Here is a 16,234-nt window from a genome sequence, read left to right as displayed (position 1 = left end):
ACCTCGTCAGGGTACCATGGTTCTGTCTCTGACCCCTTGCTCACAGCCGCCTTCTTTCCTGAAACTTCCCTCCCCATTCAAGTCTGCCAAACCACAGATGTCCCATTTCCAAATCCTTCTGAAATCCTACCTACTCCAGGTGGTTTTCTCTAATTTTTTCTTTACCCTAGGTCACACCGTCCCTTATCACTGCCTTAACACTTTGGCACTCATTTAGTTTTCTATATTATATGGCCATCTATATTATATGGCCATTATGGTCAGGGAATGTACCTGCCAACTCTTCAATACTGTACTCTCCCAAGCACTTAGTACAGTATTCAGCAAACAGCAAGTGTTCAATAAATATGGTTGATTGATTTTAACATTTCTCTTATTTGTAAATTATGTCAATCTGGCTCCCCCATAGATTATAAACTCCCTGTGGACAGGGGTTTTTCTTGCTGCTTCTATTGTTACTCTCCCAAGCAGTTAGTACAGCACTTTGCAACGCGGCAATCACTCACTAAATGTGACCGACTGATTGGAGTCATTCTTCTAGGTCCTTCTCCATAGTTTTCTGGACATGATTCAGGATCATTCTAGCAAGGCTTCACTTCCAAGAAAATAGCTACATTGTGGTCCAACAAGGAATTTCACCAGGCATAGCAAGAACTACAGCCAAGGAAATTTACTTCCACGGAAGAACAAAGCCAGGACATTCTGGTATTCACCTTCTTCTGGATTCTTGAGATGGAGTTGATAGACCACTTTTAACATTTGGCGCTTGACAGAACCAACCCTCTTTCCCTTGGATTTGAACTTGGCCACCTTAATTCAGGTTTGAATAACTTCTTGCTGAAGTGTACAAAATACTACTTGAACCTCGAACTACTTGAGAAGCAGAGTGGCTTAGTGACAAGAGCACAGGCTTGGATGTCAGAGGATGTGGGTTTTAATCCCAGCTCCGCCACTGGTCTGCTGTGTGACCTTGGGCAAGCCACTTTACTTCTCTGTACCTCAGTTACCTCATCTGTAAAATGGGGATTAAGACCGTGAGCCGCACAGGAGACAACCTGATTATCTTGTATCTACCCCAGCGCTTAGAACAGTGTTTGGCACATAGCAAACACTTAAACACCATAATTATTAAGCACTTAGTACAGTGCTCTGCACATAAGTGCTCAATAAATATGACTGGATGAATGAATCTGCAAACTGGGGATTAAGCGCTTAGAAAAATGCTTGACACCTAGTAAGCGCTTAACAGATACCATCATTATTATCAAAGGAGATTAGGATTACCAGGAGAACTGCTTCTTCTCTCAATTCTGAACGCCACCAGTCTGGTCACGGGGTGACAGCATGGCTCAGTGGAAAGAGCACGGGCTTTGGAGTCAGAGGTCATGGGTTCCAACTCTGGCTCCACCACTTGTCAGCTGTGAGACTTTGGGCAAGCCACTTAATTTCTCTGTGCCTCAGTTCCCTCATCTGTAAAATGGGGATTAAGACTGTGAGCCCCACATGGACAACCTGATTTTGTATGGCCCCCCTGCCAGCGCTGAGAACAGTACTTGGCACATAGTAAGTGCTTAACAAATACCATTATTATTATTTATAGATTGGCTTTCAGTCTCTGAAGATCACTTCTGTCACCCTATCAGAGAAAGCCTAATTTTTCCCTCTGAAGAGGAGCCTGCTGCATTCTAGTTGAAGCTCACCAACTTTCAATCAATAGAAAATCTTATGCCCTGACCCTAAAGCGTTGAATTACATATGCAACCTTAGACGCTAGAGCAACAGACCTCTTTCATGCAATCCTGAGAGTTCGGCTCCATATGTATATATGTTCATTAAGGAAATGAGAGCAAAGTAATCATTTCCAAAGGAATTTACTGGCTGTTTATGTGAAAGGAAATTAATGAGACCGGAACAAGATGTATATAGAAGTATTTTAATAGCACTAACAAAAAGGTCAGAGTGCTCCCAAGTTTGCATGAATTCTGAAAAAAGGCTACTTTCGGTTTGCTTTGCAAGCCAGCACTAGCCCACTCATGATCTCGATCGGTCCATCTCACTTTCGGTGGTGTTTCTGTTTGAAATCAAAGCTCTCCCAATTCCTCATTCTGGCATCCAGTTGGTCTTGTGTTTATATTTTATCCATCTGACTTGCTGGACTAAGATGAAGATTCAGCAACAGAGAGAAACAATTGTGGACAGTCAGAGCAGTAAAGGTTGAAGTTGGCAGTAAAGAATACGCTGCATACATAAAAAAAAAAACAACAGAAGGAAAGAATTATTGCCTGAGTATCTGTAACATTACATTTGGTTTGCCTTAAATCTATTACAAATTACTTTGTTGGCCAGTGCTGTTTTGCTGAAGAAGCAAAATGTTGGTCAAAAGTCTGTTTCCTGTACCAGCACAGAGTCTTTTTAAGCAGTCTATTGTTCATTCCTTCGAAGAAAACAAGAAATCCGGCTCAGGTTTCTTCCTAAGGATCAATTTCTTCAGGAACCACTGTGATCATAATGTCTTCATTCCCTCTGCGGACAACCATGTTGAGGGTACTTTCCTTTTTAATAACATCACTGACGTCACTGGCTGTGACCACAGATTGTCCATTGATGCTAATTATCACATCGTTTTCCTTCAGGCCTCCACTGAAACATAAAAAGCAAAACAGAATTCCGTTGTTGCACTCCTAGTTCACAGTTCATTTGTCCATAATGGAAGACAGAATTGAAATTTCTTATTTCTTGAGAAGTTGAATAAAAGCAGCGCACTCAAATCACCTGTACCCTGGATGAACACAACATTAAGGAAAAGTCTTGTTATAGTTCACGCCCCTTTGACCCTTATTTTAAATGCTGCATGTAAAGATCCCTTCCTTTCTCCCGAGATCACGTGTTCTAACCGGATCGACTTGCATTTTCAAAGGAACCTCCTTAAATCCCCAAAACTGTACTACCCAAAACTAGTAGTGAAAACTTCTTACAGTGAACTGGGCATACACTAAAACTACCAGCATGGTATAGTTGCTAGAGCACGGGCTTGGGACTCAGAAGGTCATGGGCTCTAATCCAGGCTCCTCCACTTGTCGGCTGTGTGGCCTTGGGCAAGTCACTTTATTTCTCTGTACCTCAGTTACCTCATTTGTAAAATGGGGATTGAGACTGTGAATCCACTGTGGAAATGGATTGTGTCCAATCTGATATGCTTGTATTTACCCTAGCACTTAGTACAGTGCCTGGCACATACAACAAAAAAAAAAATGAAAGTCATGACTGATACAGGGGTCAGGCCATGATTGAGGACCAAAGTGTCACTCCATGATAGTTTTATAATAATTATAATAATAATAATAATAATGCTGGTATTTGTTAAGCGCTTACTATGTGCCGAACACTGTTCTAAGTGCTGGGGTAGATAAAAGGTCATCAGGTTGTTCCACATGGGGCTCACAGTCTTAATCCCCATTTTACAGATGAAGTACCTGAGGCCCAGAGAAGTTAAGTGACTTGCCCAAAGTCACACAGCTGATAAGAGGCGGAGCCGGGATTAGAAACTACGACCTCTGACGCCCAAGCCCGTGCTCTTTCCACTAAACCACGCTGCTTCTCTATAACACAGATGTTACAGGGACCAGGTCTAATTTCCAATTGTATACTCTTAGTAGGCGGCTGATAAAATACTACCATGGCTACTACTAGATAGAGAACAAGATGTTGGTGGTATGGGGCATGTCTCTACAAGTTAATCTTTAAAATGAATCTTCTCAGTTCCATCCAGAGATTCTGAAATTTACTCTTTTTCCACCACGTATGCCTTCTTAATAGGCAAGTAGAAAAGTCAGAGGAAGTCAGAGGAAACTTCAGATAAATGCTTGTCCTAAGTCAGCCTGTGCTATACTTGGCCATGTTCAAGTATACAAGTTCAAAAAAAAGTTCAAAAAAATCAGTTCAAAACAAGTTCAAAAAAATCAGCACCATTCATGTTCAATACCTATGGTTTGGTTCTGTTAACCTGAGCTGACAGTAATGTCCTATCCCAGAACAACATTGGAAATTTTTAATTTTTTTCTAACTTACGCTTCAGCCGGGGTGTCTGGAATCACTTCAATGATGTAGGCTCCTGAGATCACGTCAGGGAAGTCTCGATGGCGATCCTTAAGTTCCTTAGCTTTACTATAGAGTTGGGGAGGGAAGCACCAAGAATCTTGACTATTACCATGAAACTTTAGAAGACAATTTCACCTTTCTGACAAGATATCAGGCAAAGGCTTAGAAAAAAAGGTATTACAGACATTCTTGTTAACACTTTTTAAGAAAGTGCACTATGAAAAATGGAATTGAACTGTACTGGGAATTATCTTCTCTGTGCCTCAGTTCCCTCATCTGTAAAGTGGGGATTAAGACTGTGAGCCCCACGTGGGACAACCTGATTACCTTGTATCTACCCCAGGGCTTAGAACAGTGCTTGGCACATAGTAAGTGCTTAACAAATTCCATTATTATTATTATTATTGTTATCTGAATCAGTGATTTCTTTTCCTCGTGGTGGAATTTTATTCCAAAGCAAAAGTACGCAGCAGAAAACCGCTTTGCTGCTGACATACAAGGTCGCCCACACAGTTCAGCTTGTGGCAGAATCCCTTTAAATCCTCAGAAGGGACTTTCAATTTGCCTCCACCTACACAAACCTGCCTTTTATTCAAGGCAGCTACAGCCATGCCTCTGGTTACCAAGGCCGAGCCAGAGAACCGCCAGTTATTACAATGAGATTTCTGACACTCTTTGAATACAATGATCCCATTTCTGAAACTTCACCACAAAAAATTAAGGAGAGGAGGAGAGAAAATGTCAGACTGTTGTGATATTAAAAAAAAAAAATCAAACACGCAACACTGATCCTGGATTTCTAGCAAAACTCCTTTTACAGTGGGGTTGGCATGGATCTTCCACTCTCACTCTGGCAAGTGAAAGCCAGAATTCTCCTGGCCTAAGGGATGAAGGGGAGGGGAAGGGAGGGGGTTTTGCCTGTTTTTGGTTTAAACTGAATATTTTACCAGGATGACTGACAGCAGAGGTAATGGATTAAAGACGGAGTCTCTGCCTCAGCACGCCACCCAGAATGTTGTTTAACAGAAGAAAGTGCCTGGAAACCTGAGCAAAATCAAATGTGACCAAAGTTTCCCCGTTTTTAGCCATCTGCCCGTGAGTACCAACACGTCTAGCTCATGCTGGTGAAACTTCAAATCGGAAACCAGAATCACCCATTTGACCAGCCGGGTCCACTTTCGGAGAGCTGTCCCCGGAATGGAGGGAGTGGTCTTTGCAACTGGTCCACTGAGGGTCTTAGATTAAATATTGTCAGTTTCCACTAGGTGCTACCACCAACTTACCTGGAAGTCAGAGACATCATTCGAATGCCAATGTACTTCTTCTTAGTAATAGCTTTTCCTGTTGTGAATGCAAAAGGCAAATTTGAAGTCAATTCAATCGTAATTATTGAGCGCTTACTGCGTGCAAAGCACCCTACTGAATGCTTAGCACTGTGCTAATAATGTCACATCTCCTCCAAGAGGCCTTCCCTGTTTAAACCCTCATTTCCCTGGCTCCCCCTCGCTCTGGGTCATCTACGCTCTTGGATCTGTTTCCTTTGGGCATTTGGTATTCACCCTACTCTCAGCCCCATGGCACTTATGTATGTATCAATAAATCATATATTATCAATTATTTATATTAATGCCCGTCTCCCCTTCTAGACTGTAAACTCGTTGTGGGCAGGGAATGTGTCTACCAACTCTGTTGCATTATACTTTCCTAAGCGCTTCGTACAGTGCACTAAATGCCATTAGTAAGCGCTCAATAAATACCACCGAGTGACTGACCACTTTTTAATTAAAAACATGGTTGAATACTCTGCATTTTGCTAAAAAAACACCCACAGTGCCCTTCTTGTCGGAAAAGTACCTTTGGATTGCCTGTCGTGGGATTCAGTGAGAAACTTCTTAATTTTATCGGACGGGATAGCAAAGGAGATTCCGGCAGTGACCTTCAGAGTGTTGATTCCGATCACTTCACCATCCTGAAGCAAAAAGAAGAGTGGGCGGCTAAAGACCAATCTCAGACGGCAAGCAAAAAAGCAAAACTGTCCCAAACTAGTCTCCAATTCTCCAGTGGAAACACAGGCTGTACCCTGCTAGGTAACAAATAAGCAGCTTCTCAATAACTGTGAGGGACTGTGAGGTGGAGAGTAATTCTAGGCCCAAGCCCTAAGCCAGGATTCAAAATGGAGCTGTGTAAGCCAAAGAGCACAGACAGAATAAAGGACAGTGCTGACAGAGGGGTAAGAAGGTTTGCCATTAGCAAAGTCAGCACTGGCCAACTATTGTTTCAGTGAGAAATAAGGGAATTTGTTCCAATCCCCTCCACCAAACTACCTGTTTGATGGTCAACGTGCACAATTCTGATGCTATAGTGCTGCTTTCAGGGGGCTTTATCCTGATATACTGAAAACAGTGTTGTAGAAATCACACACACATTTGAAACACGAGGCATTTCCAGATGACCTCGTGTTTCGACCACAATTCCTCCTACTTTTGCAAGCAAAATCTACTTCATGCTCAATCACCGTAAAGTAATGCTGTGGTATTTTTTTGAACCCTTTCATTCTCCTCATGTTTTTTTTCTAACAGTTTACTTATGAGTCTTGCTGTTAGGCAACTGACCATTAAGGAACTGCTTCTGAGAGGGACAACTGTCCCTTACTCTGCCACAGAGCTCATAGCTGGACTACAACGGACTGCAATAACACATACGGTGTGTCTCATACAGATAAAGAAAGTGGACAAGCAACTACAGGAAGGCTTCAACTTACGACACTATGAGTAATGAGCATAATGATATGCTCATTATTCTAGGTGTCACTAATGCCAGAGTGGGTTGTGATTTTGAGGCCAGGCCCAGAACCTTAAATAAATGACATTTTAATAACAAATGACACTTCCGCCATCTCAGAATTTACACCTTGTCTTGGGTTTAAAACATCAGACCTAACTTTACAACTTCAGGCGCCTAAGGCAAGTAGCACCCAACTCCACCCCCCACCTCCCACAAACTCACAGCTTTCCTGTGCTCTATTCACTACACCATTGTGACCAGGGGATCTATTCTACCACCTTTGTTGAATTGCACTCTCCTATACACTTAGTACAGGGCTCTGCATGCGGTAAGCGCTCAATAAATACAAGTGATTGACTGATGAATCAGGGCTCCTAAACTGGGGGACCAGCCAGGGAGAGGGCAGAATAGGGAGGCCGATGGCGGCAGCGGCAGCAGAGACAGAGGGAGGAGTAGAAGCGGTTTCATTCGTCACCACCACAGTTCCCTCCTCTCCGGCCATCCGCCCTCTCCATGGCTAACGGGAGCGGGACGGAGCGGGACAGTAGTATCGGCAGAAGTTGCCAACTTGCCCCAGACTGGTTCTGGGCAGTCAGTGGTTTTCACCTTGGAGGAGGAGTGTGTATTCAGCATGAAGGTCATGGGTTCTAATCCCGATTCTGCCACTTGTATGCTGTGTGACCTTGGACAAGTCAGTTCACTTCTCTGTGTCTTGGTTAATGCATCTGTAAAACGGGGATTGAGATTGCGAGCCTCCCGTGAGACAGGGACTGTTCCCAACTCGATTTGTTTCTGTCCATCCCAGCGCTTAGTGCAGTGCCCGGAAGTACTCAACAAACACCACAATTATTATCATTATTATTATTCCTTCCAAGCTGTTGTGCTCCCACCTGCCTTTCCCATTTACAAGGGCAAGTAATCAAGCAATCAATGATATTTATTGAGCACTTAATGTAGGCAGAACACTAAAAGCACAAGGTTGCTTTGCTTAAGTTCTTCCCCCAAAACCCACTCGGATTTGCGTGTGTCCCTCCACATCTACAATTCCCCCAAATTCCCAGCTGTTTCAAGACCCTCACCCTAACACCCCTTTCTCCCCAGCTGTATGCCTGACCCTTGGGAGAACCAGGAGCTCAGACAAGCAAAGCCCATTCATTCGTTCAAGTAAGTCAGAGTGGTGATCCTGTTTAAACACAATGCTCTTCATGAGATCCGTGCTTAAAATGTAAACAGAGGGCTCTGCACCTGTGGCCACTAGAACTCTGATGACTGACTCACAGCTCCCAGAACTCTCTTTCGCACTTCCTAAATAATTTCCATTGCAGCTCATTTCAGAAATAATGCAGCTGTCCCTAATCCAGGGAAGGGAGAGAAAATGATCCCTAAAAAACCCCAAAATCACTCACTTCAGCCAGACAGTTTGACCAAGCGGTCACCCACTTCAGTGGACCTAAACCAAGGAAGACTCTCTCATTCTTGCATCCTGGAGTGTTTGTCCCCTGTCTGACAATGGTGATCTCGAGCTATTAGGGCCTCTGCCACAGAGATAACCAGACGGCCTAACAAATCTAGCTCAGAGGAAGATGGATCTGGATATGTTTTTTTTTTTTACTCAACTGGCAAACCACTTCAAGAATGTCTGCAGGCGGGATAGGTTTTTCTTAGCGAGATAAAGAAAATTATTGCTATACATGCTTTTACGCATTTATTTCTCACAATCAGGACATCACTGGTCAACACATTCAGCCCAATCCCGAGGAAGCAAAGATCAGTTAATAGTACCATGACTGGATTTAAGGCAGTCGCAACTCGCTACCATCATTAGTGCAAATACACTAATTATGATTCACTCTTTTGATGATAAGGAGTGTTCCTTTGGGAACTTGGTGCCATCCAGACTTGCCCGGGGAATGATATGCTTATTATTCTAGGTGTCACTAATGCCAGAGTGGGTTGTGATTTTGAGGCCAGGCCCAGAACCTTAAATAAACATGGTATAGATTAAGTAACCACAAATAGCACTCACATCTTCTTAATACGTGTGGGACCCAACAGCTGGCTATTTCCAACACTGTGTACCAGCTGGCATCAAAACCACATGGATAGAAATTGCTCTGCCATCCCGGGCAACTAATAGATTATGTCACTGTAAGGTGACATGATAGGCCGAATGCCAGCCATGGTTACATATTCTATGAGAGAAATATCCATCTTCTTGTGACTATGTACTTGAACTGGTATTATCACCCCATCGCCTTCTAAGCTACCTCCAAAGAAGCTCAATGTGTAAGCTTTGGTTTTGGCTATCAAACACCACAAACTAGTCAAAAGAATAAATAAGGCTCTTGTCTCCTCCTATATTCTTACCTCCTACTTGAGACCATACGGTCAGTATTTATTGATGTTGCACACAACACATCTGCTGATGTTCTTTTTTTTTAATGGTATTTGTTAAGCGCTTAGAGAAGCAGCATGGCTCAGTGGAAAGAGCAAGGGCTTTGGAGTCAGAGGTCATGGGTTCAAACCCCAGCTCCGCCAATTGTCAGCTGGGTGACTTTGGGCAAGTCACTTAACTTTTCTGTGCCTCAGTTACTTCATCTGTAAAACGGGGATTAAGACTTTGAGCCCCCCGTGGGACAACCTGATCACCTTGTATACCCCCCAGTGCTTAGAACAGTGCTTTGCACGTAGTAAGCGCTTAATAAATGTCATCATTATTACTATTATTATTATATGCAGGCACTGTACTGTACTGCACTGCAGTAGACACAAGCTAATCGGGTTAGTCTCCCACGTGGAGAAAGATGAGGTAACTGAAGCACAGAGAAGCCAAGTTCACATACCAGACAAGTGGGGGAGCAGGATTTAGAACCCAAGTCCTTCTGACACCGAAGCCCGTACTCTATCCACAAAGCCATGCTGTTCTTCTTGTCTTGCCTCAAAGAAAATTATAGTGAGGACAAACGGCAGCTGGGAACCATGCATACTCCACATCAAGCCTGGATCAAGGAGAGGAACTCCACTGAGAAAAAGTGGCCTATCAGCTCATGGAAGAGCTGGCATGAACCAATTACACCAAAGAAATAAGAAGCAATGGATGGCAAATGGATGGCAACAGATGACCACAAGGACATCCCTATCCATAACCTATCTGAATGTCTGTCTTGCCCTGTAGACTGTAAGCTCCTTGTGAGCAGGGATAGTGTCTACCAACTCTGTTATGTTGTATCCTCCCAAGTGCTTAGTACAGCAGCATGAGGAAGCAGCATGGCCTAGTGGATGGAGATTTGGGCCTGAGAGTCATAAGGCCCTGAGTTCTAATTCCAGCGCCGCCACTTGTCTGTTGTGTGACCTTGGGCAAGTCACTTGATTTCTCTGTGCCTCAGTTATCTCATCTGTAAAATGGGGTTTAAGACTGTGAGCCCCATGTGGGACAGAGACTGTGTCTAGCCCAATTTGCCTGTATCCACCCCAGTGCTTAGAACAGTGCCTGGCTCAAATACCATTAGTATTATTATTATTATTACAACTATTATTACATATGAGGATTGGGGCTGGTTGCTGCAGCATTTTCACCAAGTGTTTCTCCTTCGCTGCCGCAATACACAACTTCAAAGAACTGAATCAATCAATCAATCAGTGGTATTTATTGAGCTCTAACTGTGTGCTCTATGCACTACACCATGCTACTTCTCATGTGCATTCTAAATCTGCCACGTGTCTCACGCCTCAGCCCCCACCCACACCTCAGAACCGAGGCCAGACCATTGTTTTTATTCAAGAGACTCCTACCAAACTCAGCTCGCCTCCTCATTTTTATAACCCAGCCAACCACACCACCACCTCCCTTTCCCAGAAACCTGTAACCTCAGCATCGTCTTCAACTTCTGTCTTTCAATTCTCATTTTCAATCTAACGCCTACACAACATCTCCAAGATATACATTCCCCTTGCTCTCCATCCAGCTATCACTTTGGTATAAACTTTGAGCATAAACTGGTTCTATTATTGTAACTGTCACCTTGATGATCACCCTGCTTCTCCTCTCTTTCTCCAATCTACACTCTATAAAGCCGCGTGAATCATCTTCCTGAAGCATCACTCGGTCTACGCCTCCCCTCTCCTAAAAGCTCTGCACCAGTTTCTTGTGTTCTTTCACAATGAACAAGAATTTCTCCCAAAGGGCTTCAGGACTTGAGAAGAAGCAGCATGACCTAGTCAATAGACCGTGGGTCTGAGAGTCAGAAGGACCTGGGTTCTAATTCCAGCTCCACAACTGTTTATTTTTACCTTTATGGTATTTGTTAAGCACTTACCATGTGTCAGGCACTGTTCTAAATGCTGAGGTAGATGTAAAATTGGACAGAATCCATGTCCCACAAGGGGTTCACAGTTGTAATCCCCATTTCACAGATGAGGTAACTGAGGCACAGAGAATTTAAATGATTTGCCCAAGGCACACTGCAGACAAGTGCGTCTGTAGGAGAAGCAGCGTGACTCAGTGGAAAGAGCCCTGGCTTGGGAGTCAGAGGTCATGGGTTCAAATCCTGACTCCGCCAACTGTCAGCTGTGTGACTTTGGGCAAGTCTTTTCACTTCTCTGGGCCTCAGTTACCTCATCTGGAAAATGGGGATTAAAACCGTGAGCCCCCCGAGGGACAACCTGATCACCTTGTAACCTTCCCAAGCACTTAGAACAGTGCCTTGCACATAGTAAGCGCTTAACAAATACCATTATTATTATTAGTGATAGAGTTGGGACTAGAACCCAGGTCCTTCTGACTCCAGCCTGTGCTCTGTCCACTAGGCCACGCTCTCCTCTGCACACTTGTCTGCTGTGTGACCTTGGGCAAGTTACTTAACTTCTCAATGCCTCAGTTACCTTATCTGTAAAATGGGGCTTAAGACTGTGAGCCCCGTGGGGGGACAACCGGATCACTGTGTAACCTCCCCAGTACTTAGAACAGTGCTTTGCACATAGAAGCAGCGTGCCTCAGTGGAAAGAGCATGGGCTTTGGAGTCAGAGGTCACGGGTTCAAATCCCGGCTCTGCCAATTGTCAGCTGTGTGACTTTGGGCAAGTCACTTCACTTCTCTGTGCCTCAGTTTCTCAACTGTAAAATGGGGATTAAGACTGTGAGCCCCCTGTGGGACAACCTGATCCTGTAACCTCCCCAGCTCTATGTGCTTTGCACTTATTAAGCGCTTAATAAATGCCATTATTATTATTATTATTATTACATGGACTATGTCTAACCAGATTACCTTGTATCTACCCCAACGCTTAGTATGGTGCCTGGCACTTAATAAGAAATACCCTTAAAAAAGAAAAGACTCTCATCCAACTCGCCCTATATTAACTTTCTACTGTCTCCACCTGCTATTCCCCAATTCCTCTCTTCATTGCTTCCAATCCAAACTTTTAGCAGTACTCAACTCTCATGGCCTCTATTTTGCTCACAGAGTCACCCCACTTCAGAACACTCCCTCCCCTTGCCCCAAATCTGACATAATAATAGAAATAATAATAATAATAATAATAATAATAATAATAATAATGGTACTTGTTAAGCCCAATGTTGGGTAGGGACTGTCTCTATATGTTGCCAACTTGTACTTCCCAAGCGCTTAGTACAGTGCTCTGCACACAGTAAGCACTCGATAAATACGATTGATTGATTAAGCGCTTACTATGTGCAAAGCACTGTTCTAAGCACTGGGGGGGATACAAGGTGATCAGGTTGTCCCACGTGGGGCTCACAGTCTTAATCCCCATTTTACAGATGAGGGAACTGAGGCACAGAGAAATGAAGTGACTTGCCCAAAGTCACCCAGCTGACAATTGGCGGAGCCGGGATTTGAACCCATGACTTCTGACTCCAAAGCCCGGGCTCTTTCCACTGAGCCACGCTGCTTCTCTACAATAATAATAACAATAATGATAAAAATAATGATGGTATTTGTTAAATGCTTACTATGTGCCAAGCACTGTTCTAAGCACTGGGGTAAATACAAGGTAATTAGGTTGTCCCACATGGGGCTCACAGTCTTAATCCCCATTTTACAGATGAGGTAACTGGGGCACAGAATAGTTAAGTGACTTGCTCAAGGATACACAGCAGACAAGTGACAGAGCCGGGATTAGAACCAACATCGTATGACTCCCAAGCCTGTGCACTTACCACTAGGCCACGGTGCTTTTCACACACAGCTTCTCACAACACAGATCCCCCCACATTCAAAACCCTCCTACAGTCCCACCTCCTCCTCCAAGTCTTCCCGTAATGTTGAGTCACATAAACCCATACACCATCTCTAACACTATTTATACCCATCCTCAACAGTTTCATTTGGTTGTACTTTTTGCACATATATATTCCGACTACTCAAGTGGTCAATATTTTTATGATTATCTCCCCATTAGAGAGCTAGCTCCTTGTGGCCTGGGAATGCATTTGTGCCTTGACTAATTGGGGAGGCAAGCATTTTCTTACAATGTAATCTTGTGCAGAAAAAGGTAAGTACAGTCAGTCCTCCCATTAACGCACGCTTTCCCTTTGCATTCTTGATCCAACACGGGAAATTATGGGATGTGTATCTTACCGAAATGGGCATTTGGAAAAAATGGTCATCCACATGCAAGCTTTCCTTAACGTGAGGCTCTTCAAGCACATAACCCCCATATTATCGGAGAACTGATTGTAATACAAGATGGCAAGCTACCCAGTAAGGCTCTAGTCCTGCATATCCATTATTAAAGTGTTTCTGTTTCCAGGGAGTAGTTCAGTCCCCAGAAGAATCTACCGCAATTTCTGCAAACTACTCTGAGTGCCCAATGCGAGGATATTATAAAAGCAATACCTTCCGCAAATGTATTTATTATTCGTACTTGGTTTTACTCACAATTTTATTACATTGTACTTTTGTACAGTTAAGTGAATATGGTTAAACACTGCACTCTGGGAAATATTCCCTGAATTCCACATTTACTTTATCACTACCATTGATATGGTCTTTTGTCATACTCTAGATCTAATTTAGGCAAAGATAGCAGTGGCAAACAGAAATTGCTTAGCACCTACTAACCCACTAACTGGGTTCCACCTTGCCCTAAGGAAGGTAATTTCCAACCTAAAGGCTTCTGGTCTCCAAGTGTGATTGTCCCTTTGGGTCTACTAGATCTCAGTTGAAGCACTCGAAGTTACATTCCGCTTAAGTCACTCTGTGTCTGACATCTTCATTAAAAACCAAAATACCTCAGGTCCCAAAGGAAGCTGTACTTAGCAAATCTTTGGCACAATAAGTCATGGGATCACTTTAAAATGCGGAGTATTTAAAAAATCCTTGTAAGCATAATATTTGGCATTTGGTGGGGGAAATGGGAATTTCACTCATTTAATAATCTGTGTGAACAGTAAGAAAGCAAGGTGCCTGCAAAACTAAACAAACAAATATTTAATAATTAAATAGTATAAATATTGGGTCTGACATCCTCATTAAAAATCAAAATACCTCAGGTCCCAAAGTAAGCTGTACTTAGCAAATCTTTGGCACAATAAGTCATGGGATCACTTTAAAATGCGGAGTATTTAAAAAATCCTTGTAAGCATAATATTTGGCATTTGGCGGGGGAAATGGGAATTTCACTCATTTAATAATCTGTGTGAACAGTGAGAAAGCAAGGTGCCTGCAAAACTAAACAAACAAATAAATATTTAATAATTAAATAGTATAAGTATTGGGTCTGACATCCTCATTAAAAATCAAAATACCTCAGGTCCCAAAGTAGACTGTACTTAGCAAATCTTTGGCAAAATGAATCATGGGGTCACTTTAAAATGTGGAATATTAAAAAAATCCTTGTAAGCATAATATTTGGCATTTGGGAGGGGAAATGGGAATTTCACACATTTAAAAATCGGTGTGAACAGTGAGAAAGCAAGGTGTCGCAAAACCAAACAACCAAATAAATATTTAATAATTAAATAGTATAAATATTGTAACATTTGCAAATCTTACAACATTTATAAATATACTGTGGGTATTATAAATATTATTGATAAAGATTTAATAAATTTCATTTCTGGGGAAACAACAGAAGCACAATGTAAAATTGAGAGAAGAATTGAAAATGCTCACCAGGTTTACTAAAGGGCCTCCTGAGTTTCCATACTGAAATTAAACAAGACAAAACAATAGATTATTTCTTCACATTAGTCTGCATGCACCAACAGAATATCTCCAAGCATTTTGAGTCTTAGAATCCTAAAAGCCAAATATTGAGTTCATTTACTTAATGTTAATATGGACTTTTCCTATTCCATAAAATGAAGAAGGGGCCTGGGGTCAGGTGGCCAGGTGGTTGGTGGTACGTCTCATCTTCCCAATCTCCATTCAGTTTCCCTTTCTGGCCATTTTCCTCCCTCTACTCCTGGACACATCACCCCACCCTCATGGAAAACTGGCCCCAACCCACTTTGAGTATCCTAAAATATGGCCCCTTGATTCAGACATTCCTCTGCTTCAGTAAAGGGTCTCTTCTGAACTCTGCTACTTAATAAACAGTCTAACCTTTTGGAGGAAAATAGTATAACGTAAGCTGTGGGCTGTGTAATGTAAGCTCTTGACATGCTTTATTTCATGAATTTTTGTTTAAAAAAAGTTCCTTAATGCCAAGAAGTTCAACCCTTGAATGCTGGAAAACAACCTATTCACTCCGACTTTCTAAAACTACAGGAAGCTTACAATTTTTATACCACATTTATCTGACATTTTTCTAGTTAATATCGAAAGAACACTATTTAAAAAAAAATCCATCCACTTCCACCGGCATTAACCAGCCTTTTCTTATTTTTATTTCACGCATCAGCTTTGATGTCAGCCTCCATCTGATGTAAGTGCAGGAGTATAGATAGCTGTTCTTCCTTATGGATTGCCCCGATATGGAAATTTGCATTTCCAAAAAAAAAAAAAAGCATGGTATGGTATCTGAGGTAAAGCACTCTTGTAGAAAACAATTTTTACATTGTGGAAAATACTAGTAATTTAATGTCATATGGAGAGTATTATGTTGAAAGAACAGAGCTCAACTGGAGGGGAAAGCAGCCAAACTCCTGTAAGAGATTATGATCTATTAGGTTATTCTTTTACGCCTTCCAGAACGTTTCAGAAACATCATCCTTGATCTGCTGGTGAGGTCTTTAAGTCACAAGATAGGACAAGTGGGCTACAAAATTACTATAAAAAAAAGGACAACCTTCAACTTCGGGTTCTTGACCCCCTCCAGTCTGGCTTCCATCCCCTTCACGCCATAGAAACCACCGTCTCAGAAGTCACCAATGATCTCCTTCTTTC

General features: G+C 42.5%; 1 protein-coding gene across 1 annotated transcript in view; it reads right to left on the bottom strand.

Moving 5' to 3' along the window:
* Window positions 1-1,917: 1,917 nt before the first annotated feature.
* The window catches only part of HTRA1 (HtrA serine peptidase 1), a 79,244-nt gene continuing 64,927 nt past the window's right edge, over window positions 1,918-16,234 (bottom strand). The window contains exons 5-9 of the mRNA XM_038758604.1: window positions 15,020-15,052; window positions 5,953-6,067; window positions 5,382-5,439; window positions 4,069-4,164; window positions 1,918-2,640 (exon numbers count right to left, since the gene is read on the bottom strand). Coding sequence (XP_038614532.1) covers window positions 2,472-2,640; window positions 4,069-4,164; window positions 5,382-5,439; window positions 5,953-6,067; window positions 15,020-15,052 — 471 coding nt within the window. The 3' untranslated portion in view covers window positions 1,918-2,471. The remainder of the gene's footprint in view (window positions 2,641-4,068; window positions 4,165-5,381; window positions 5,440-5,952; window positions 6,068-15,019; window positions 15,053-16,234) is intronic.

Source organism: Tachyglossus aculeatus, chromosome 16 (assembly GCF_015852505.1).
Source record: "Tachyglossus aculeatus isolate mTacAcu1 chromosome 16, mTacAcu1.pri, whole genome shotgun sequence".
NCBI classification, from domain to species: domain Eukaryota; kingdom Metazoa; phylum Chordata; class Mammalia; order Monotremata; family Tachyglossidae; genus Tachyglossus; species Tachyglossus aculeatus.
The sequence above is the reverse complement of the archived record's forward strand: the minus strand, read 5'-3'. Positions and strand labels throughout refer to the sequence as shown.